The sequence below is a fragment of the Simochromis diagramma genome, unplaced genomic scaffold (assembly GCF_900408965.1).
Source record: "Simochromis diagramma unplaced genomic scaffold, fSimDia1.1 OVJJ01000545.1, whole genome shotgun sequence".
In the NCBI taxonomy this organism is placed as follows: Eukaryota; Metazoa; Chordata; class Actinopteri; order Cichliformes; family Cichlidae; genus Simochromis; species Simochromis diagramma.
Genome location: NW_024387371.1, coordinates 2,587,461 through 2,595,635, shown reverse-complemented (window position 1 = coordinate 2,595,635; position 8,175 = coordinate 2,587,461). Strand labels below are relative to the sequence as shown.

At 38.6% G+C, this 8,175-nt stretch overlaps 1 protein-coding gene across 1 annotated transcript; it reads left to right on the top strand.

Annotated features, from left to right (window-relative positions):
• The first annotated feature begins 4,630 nt into the window (after window positions 1-4,630).
• LOC120718876 (cytosolic sulfotransferase 3-like) lies at window positions 4,631-6,988 on the top strand. The gene is made up of 7 exons (XM_040007602.1): window positions 4,631-4,769; window positions 5,092-5,231; window positions 5,497-5,625; window positions 5,707-5,833; window positions 5,924-6,021; window positions 6,278-6,452; window positions 6,572-6,988. The coding sequence occupies exons 1-7, from the start codon at window positions 4,631-4,633 to the stop codon at window positions 6,682-6,684; spliced, it is 921 nt and encodes a 306-aa protein (XP_039863536.1). The 3' UTR covers window positions 6,685-6,988.
• The last annotated feature ends 1,187 nt before the right edge of the window (window positions 6,989-8,175 follow it).

Sequence of the window (8,175 nt, the reverse complement as noted above, 5' to 3'; positions counted from 1 at the left end):
TTTGTCAAGTTGCCTCCTAAAATTACATGAGTATCAGAGAGATTAGGTAATAAATTAGCTCGTTTGTGCACATGCCCAAGTCCTCGCACATTCCATCTCACAAATCTATTGCCACCGCTTAGCGATGATAGATTAGGATTCCCTCCTGAAAAAAATAGCACTGTACACATAAATTGCCGTTGTATAACACTGATGCCAAAAAGACAAAAAACATAACCCTCTTCCCCCCCCATCCCACTTTCCCAGACAAAAAATAAACCCCAAATACTCACAGAGGGTCCGCAAGACCATTATGAACTAAATCGTCCAAGGTAACGAGCTCTCCAGCCTCCCCCCACAAAAAAAGAAAAATAATTATACCCCCAATGTCTACATAGTTGACAGAAAAATGAAATAGTCATATACATCCCGATGCAAGGAGTTCCAAATGAAATATCAGCAATAATAAATTAGTTACAGTCTTCCTTTATAGTTCCCAAAAATCCTTAGTCTCACCATGGAGCCATGCGTTACTCGTAAACGCGCTGGATAATAGAAACTACACCGAGCTCCAGCATCCATTAGGCGTTTACGAACGTCCTGGAAGACCTGATGCTTTTTCACCACCTCCTTCGGAAAGTCAGGGAAGATGTGAATCGCCTTGCCATTGTAGTTCAAGGGAGACTGTTGCTGAGCAAGCTGTAGTATCTTCTCTCTCACTTGGAAGCGGTGAATCCGCGCTATAGTTACCCGAGGATGGTCTCCTTCCCTGGGGGTGTGGTCACCCAAACGGTGTGCTCGCTCAATGTCCAATAGCTTCTCAAAATTGTGGGACCACTGCTACCTTCACCTTCCACATTTTCTCAACCTCTTCTCTGAGCTCTTGGTATTTCTCGAGCTTCCCATGTCCCTTCTTTCTGAGGTTGCTGTCATTGGGAACTGCTACGTCTGTCTTCTTCTGTTTGTCTACCACCACTATGTCCGGTTGGTTAGCCACCCGACTTACTTACATTTAGTCAGTGATGGGAATAACGGCGTTACAAGTAACGGCGTTACTTTTTTCAGTAACGAGTAATCTAACTAATTACTATTCCTATCGTTACAACGCTGTTACAGTTACTAATAAGAAAATGCGGTCCGTTACTATTTTTCAATAAACAGACGGTTGAAGCTGTGTTCAGCTTACCGCATCTTATATCAGTTGCACGGAAGTAATGTGGACGCTACAGCTTTAAGCAGCTGCGCGCGCTCCCGCGGATGGCAATCACGATCACTTTCTAGCACAACACCTGGAGCTAAGGGGGCAAAACAATCGCATGAGTGCTGCTGTTTGACTGAGGAAGAATAAGGTAGTCGTGGTAAGCCAATCACATGACCACTTAAAGACAAAGCAACAAGGTGACATATACCAGTTTATAAATTGTGTTGATAGGCCACGTAAAACCAGAGTCATGATAAACAATATATACACGGCGTTTTTTCCTCAATAGTTTCGTCACGTTTACTGTCTAAGGACAGCGCTAGCAAGTACTCTCTGCTTATGAGCAAAAAACAAACAAACAAACACGGGAAGTTTTAGGAGTGACGGCGAGAGAGAGAGAGAGAGACTCTCTTTCATTTCTTTTTCTGCTGTTTCTCTCTCTCTCTCTCTCTCGCCGTCAATTCTAAAACTTCCCATGTTTGTTTGTTTTTTGTTTTTTCTTGTAACCGAGGACAAGGGATCTTTGCCCCATTTACTCGAGTAAACGGGGCAAAGAAATAAATTGATAATTTATTTATTGCATTAATTAGACACTCAAATTCCCAGTTATTTCCAGACAGGACTTACAACACATCCTACTGATATCCCAGCTGCACATGAGACTTACCACACAAATGGTGCGAAAATTAACACAACACTGCAAACCGTCACACCCCGTTTAGCGACACTGCAATCGATTTACCTGTGGCACGCACTGCAAACAATTCGGGTCTCAGCACAGCTGGGAAGCAGCGCTATGCATGACCTGTGATCTGGGATATAAAGGGAAGTGGCACAAACAAATAAACAAAAACAAAAAAGGAGGTTAGTCCGCCCTTACGCAACTCGCATTATCAATTAAAATATTACCCAATAAAATATCAATTTTATGAAATCATTCAAAATCACAAAGCTAAAACAAACACTTAATATACCTACAATATTGATCAGTTTCCCTGCGCGCAGTCGATCTAGGGCTTGATCAATTCTTCTATTAAAACTCGTGGTCACACTAAAAAAGTCCAGCGACACACATTAAAAACGGGCACCTACAATAACAAATAATCCAAACAAAATGGCAAAAGGCTCTTACTTAGTATACCCACTCGCATCCGAGTGAATTAATCGCCTCTGTTTTTTTCCACAGAAAAGCGCTGACTTCACCCCACACACCCACTACCTTTTCACAGCTCTTCAGCAAATCACCTGGCAGAGAGCAACAAACTGCCAGGTGACACTTGTTACATGACGTTTAGCGTGTTTGGAGTGTGTAGTTAATGTGTTGTCTTGTGTAGTTAGTGTAAAGTGTTGTGGATAGTTTTGTGTTGTGTGTCAGAACAATGAGGCGACTGCTGTCTCCAAATAGAAAAAGGAGTGATACACCTGCTGCTGTCAGACCTGCAGATATCAGGCTGTGATGTTCTCCTTTATAGTGGACAGAAATTATTTTTTTGGAGTGGCACAAATAATTTGTGTGGCATCTTACTGAATGCAGAACAGCTGATTGTTCTGTAAATAGTTTGAAATGGTTATTTAAAAAATCAAGGTAAAAGGTAAATGGATGCAAATAACTTTGTTGTTTGCAAAACTTGTGCATAGGATTTTATATTTACCATTTATATTTGCATTTAAAGTTATGAAATATGATTCATTAAACATGTTTGTGGTTGTTACAGTAAAAAATATATAACTTTTTCTACTCTGATTTTATGTTTTTTGTCTGATTTTAGATTAATTGTGTTAATACAGTATGTCAAAATGAAAACATGACTGTAAATTCAGACACATGAGGTTGTGCTGAAAAGAATGATACCAAACAAGGCAAAGTAAATAGTTTTTAAAGGTGAAATGTAGAGGGAAAATCAAAAGTAGTTAAAAATGGCCAATTATACCCTGGACCCCAGAGGGTTAAATGTTTTTTTTTAAAGTAACGCAATAGTTACTTTTCAAGTAATTAATTACTTTTAGAATATTGTAACTCAGTTACTAACTTGGTTACTTTTTTGAAGAAGGAACTAGTAACTATAATTAATTACTTTTTCAAAGTAACTTGCCCAACACTGCACTTATTAGACTTGTAGTCAAGACCGCCTAAACCAAGAACAAGACAATACCAAGACCAAGTTGTGATGAGACCAAGACCGAGACAAAAAAGTCTTTAAACTGCAGCCAGATGCTGCTTCGTTTACGGGTGTCAGGCATATTTATGTGTTTTTGGGATGCACTTGCATAGTCCTCCGCACCGCTGTCTACTGTCTCACTCACTTACTGAGAGGACAGACGCACGCTCCACTTGACTGTCGCGTCTCTCACCCTCTCTGTTTTTTATATTAGCCTATATATCCTCCCATGTGATTGGCCACAATATATAGGGACTGGAGCTGAGCCACTGTGTGAGAGCTGAGCAGCGAAAGGAAATTAAGTGAGGAGCCGGCTCTCGCTCAATGGGAGTTGACGCTTCTAATCGGCTCTTAGAGCTGATGCTTTTATGTGTATGTGTTAGTCCCCCGTAAGGAAATTACTCCTCTGCATTTAACCCATTCACCCAGTGAAGCAGTGGGCAGCCACCAATGCAGCGCGTCGGGCCGGTACCTTGCTCAGGGGTACCTCAGGGTAGCCGTTCAGTGGATTTGAACCCCTGACCTTCCGATCATGGGGCAAAAACTAGGTAGGACTAACTACTGCTAGCCCTACCCCCAGCTAGCCCTGCCCCCTGCTTTTGCGCATGACACATTATCGAACATTACGTTGTGTGTCATGGATACTGATATGAGAGCCCAGCGTGTGCTCCCGATGCAGGGAAAACCAATTCTGCATTAATTAACTTCAACTCTTTAATAAGACCTACCTTGGCACTTGTGCAGGTGAAGCCAAAGGGAAGACATGCTTCACCATATTTTCTAGTCTTTGGCTTAGAATGAAGTTTGCTTGGAAACATATTCAGTGATGCTTCATCTCCTGCTTTGCGTTAGTGTGGGAGCCCCGTCAAAAACCTTTCATGCTATGCTAGCAGTGTACAAGCAATCTTTTTTTTTTTCCCTTTTCATACCACGCCCAGGGGGCGGGCCCCACACCTTGGGAAGCTCTACTTTAAGGTATTGGACACCGATGGTAAACTGCCATCAGACCCTAAATAAAATGTTATCTGTTGTTATCAGTATTTTTTTTTAATTATTTCTTGGTGAGTGGACATATTGGTTACACTGACTAATCATTAATCAGTAACACAACCTTCAGAAGCAAAGTGGACTGAGGGTGTAATTACTGAAGGTTACTCATTTGTGATGTCAAGGAGGAGCAGAGAATAAAACAGTAAAGCAGACAAAAAAATTACATCATATGGGAGAAAGATACTCTAAAGTGTGGAATAAAAACTCAGGCAGTTATTCTAATAAAAAAAAAAGTCAAGAGATGGAGGTGCGACCTCGACCAGAACTGTTTGACTTCCATGGAGTTGGCATGATCACAGACTTTACAGAAAACTGGGACAACATACAGAACTTCAAAGCAAGACCAGATGATATTCTTATTGCTACTTACCCTAAAGCAGGTAAGGTTAATTTAACCTTAGTAGACAGAATTGTGCCAGCCTGGGTGAACATAAGAAAGTGAAGACATGTGAAAGTAAACTGATTTAAACTCAAATCAAAGCCTTGGAAATTATTTTAGACTCTCTTTATCTCTGTGTGTTTTATTGGCTTTAAAAAACCTTTGAGCTAAATTTTGTGCTGAAAGGCACTATATAAATAAAGCTTAAGGGCATGTACAAGGGTTGTGTGGAGCTAGTTACTATAGTATTTTTTTTAATAAATAATTTCATGTATTGCTATATTTCCCACTGAACAGCATGGTTTTATCTGCTTCAACCTCAGGAACCACATGGGTCTCCTACATCCTAGATCTTCTGTGTTTTGCGCACATGGGTCCAGACCGTCAGACTTCCATTCCTCTTCATGACAGAGTACCCTTCCTGGAGATATGCGAACCCCCTATGCCCAAAGGTCTCAGATCAGTTCTGATTGCAGAAATTTTTTGTGTGTCATATGTTGAAACAGCAGCTGCTAAAATGCAACCTTACTCAGTGTGTTTCACATTCACTGTTGTCTAAACAGAGTGATATAAAATTTTTTTTGCTTGATATTTAGATTTGGTTATTTTTCAAATCTATTTGGTTATTAGACACTCAAAATTGTTTGCAAACTCACTCAAAAGTGCCTTAAAATGTTGGCCTTTTAGCCATGTTGACCTCTGACATCTAGAAAAGTCCAACTTATTAGTGGCAAACCAATCATTCTTACCTTGCAGGTACAGACTTGGCAGACAAACTTCCCACCACTCCTCGTCTCATTAAAACTCATCTACCAGTCCAGTTTGTACCAAAGTCCTTCTGGGAGCAGCGCTGCAGGGTAAAATGCATATATACCTGTAACCATAGAGACATGGGATTTATGAAACAGATTAGAACTTGTTGTTGTCTGGTTCTGCAGGTAGTCTACGTGGCCCGCAATGCAAAGGACAATGCAGTGTCCTACTTCCATTTTGAACGCATGGACAGTGGTATGCCAGAACCGGGGAAATGGAGCACCTTCCTGCAGAACTTCATGGAGGGGAAGAGTGAGTTCAGTTTAGTTTTACTGTAGAAAAAAGAGACCATGTTTTCATTTTATTTCCAACACTCTGTTATGTTTTGTTGTGTGTTTGTAGTGGTTTTTGGATCGTGGTATGACCATGTGAACGGCTGGTGGGAGAAGAAGCAGACTTATTCAAATTTTCACTACATGTTCTATGAAGATTTGATTGAGGTATCATGAGCTGTGCTAAAGTATGCCATTTACAACAAAGCTCATTACATTAAAAAGTGTCTTGATTTTGTTAATAAACACGTTGCCCTTGCTGAAAGATTAAATAGCTTTTAGGAAATACTTAGCCTTCGTCTGGTGTTCCAGTCTTTACCAAAAGAAACATTATGCAGTTGTTATTTTAACTTCAAATTCTTTGCCTTTGTATCATTTTCTTTGAAGAACATATAAATGAAATATAAAATAACACTTCACACAGGACTGTGGACGAGAAATAGACCGACTGTGTTCCTTCCTTAGTTTGTCTCCATCACCTGAAGAGAAGGAAAGAGTCAAAGCCAGCGTGACTTTTGACAATATGAAACAAAATAAAATGACCAACTACTCCACCTTCGATTCAATGAACCAGACTATATCTCCTTTCATGAGAAAAGGTATAAATGTCTAAACCTAAAAGTTGTTTTGTTCCCCTCTGTGTTTGTTCTGAAAACTAAGTACTGCATTTATGAATAGGTTGATCAAATAACCTGAATTATTTTCTCTGTTTCTTCAGGAAAAGTTGGTGACTGGAAGAACCACTTCACTGTGGCCCAGAATGAACAGTTTGATGAAGACAACAAGCAGAAAATGAAGAATCCTGATCTAAAGTTTCGTTGTGAAATTTAGAGCCCCAGCTGGGTGTGATGGAACTCTGCACTGATATGTGATTAAAGAGTTAAGAAATAAGCCAAATTTGATATGAAATTTAAACAAACTAAATTTCAGGTAGGTGATAGAGACCTGTGGCAGAGTTCACAACCCTGAGCTGTCCTGCAGAAATGATAAATTCGACAGAACAATTTCCAGAAACAGTACCAACTTATATATGATAGCTTCCATTCTTTAAAAAAAAATATGGTCAGGTATGATTTGTCTGACACCGTGTGTTATCGTATGTGGATATTATACTTTTGGCTTTTCTGCACCTTCATTCTGCTCAGTAACATGTTTTAAACTTTGTTAAATAATGGCAACTTTGTGGTATGCTGTAAAGTTAACCCATTATCCTCATATCAGCACACCTTTTTAAAACCACTTTCTGTTTAAAGGCGATTCTTAGTTTTATTCTTACAAGATCCAACTAAACTCAAATAGGAGAAATTAAAAAGGCAAACAACAAACAAAAGTCTAGGTGTTCAGGGAATGATGTAAAAATTCGTTAGGGCACTAATACTCATGAAAGGGGTCAGTTTTGCATATACATTGAAAAGACTTTTACTTTCCCTCAGCTTTAGGGAGTATTTCAACATCTAATAACTCTTTCTTTAGCCTCAAACATTGATTCAATTCAACTGGACACAGTGGTTTTATCACTGAAGAATATTTAGTAGAAACTTCATTTTAAATTTTAGAAAGAAAGCTATATTTGTATTTAGATTATTGAATCCATTGAAATTGCAGTTTCTAAAAGATTTATAATCTTTTTTTATTTGTAATTAAAAATATTTTTGCAATAAGGTTTGATTGAGAGTGTAATACTTTTTTTTTATGAAATCCATTTTTAGATTTGAAGAATACTTTTTAATGTCAACAGGAATTTAAAGAGAAATAGACCAATGGGTATCCTTCCTTTTGGGGAAGGAAAATGTCAGAACCAGTATACAAATTATAATAAAATGACAGTTCATGTGATGAACCACAAGGTGTTACAAGGTGTATATGACTCTGGTTTTACGTGGCCTATCAACACAATTAAAAAACTGGTATATATCACCTTGTTGCTTTGTCATCTTGAAGTGGTCATGTGATTGGCTTACAGCAGCCTTAAAGTTTTTTTGTTTTGTTTTGTTTTTCCAAACCTTTATTTAAACATCAGTACAATACAAAATGGAATTAAACAGTACTACAATAATGGTATTGTACTTACAAAAGAATTGTATGCATAGATAAACAAATACAAGAACAGTATTCAGAAACAACAATATAAATATGCTAGGGGGAAAGTAACTGATCAAGCCAAAGAATAAAGTGATTGAAAGATCTTGATTTTTTCACAAACACCAATAGTTTTTATAGCTTTTGGGTTAGTTGAGTTCTTAATTGAGTTAAGATACTGTACAAGTTCAAAGGAGAATACATAAAAAGAGGGATGTCTTCCTAAACATTTGGACTTGTGAA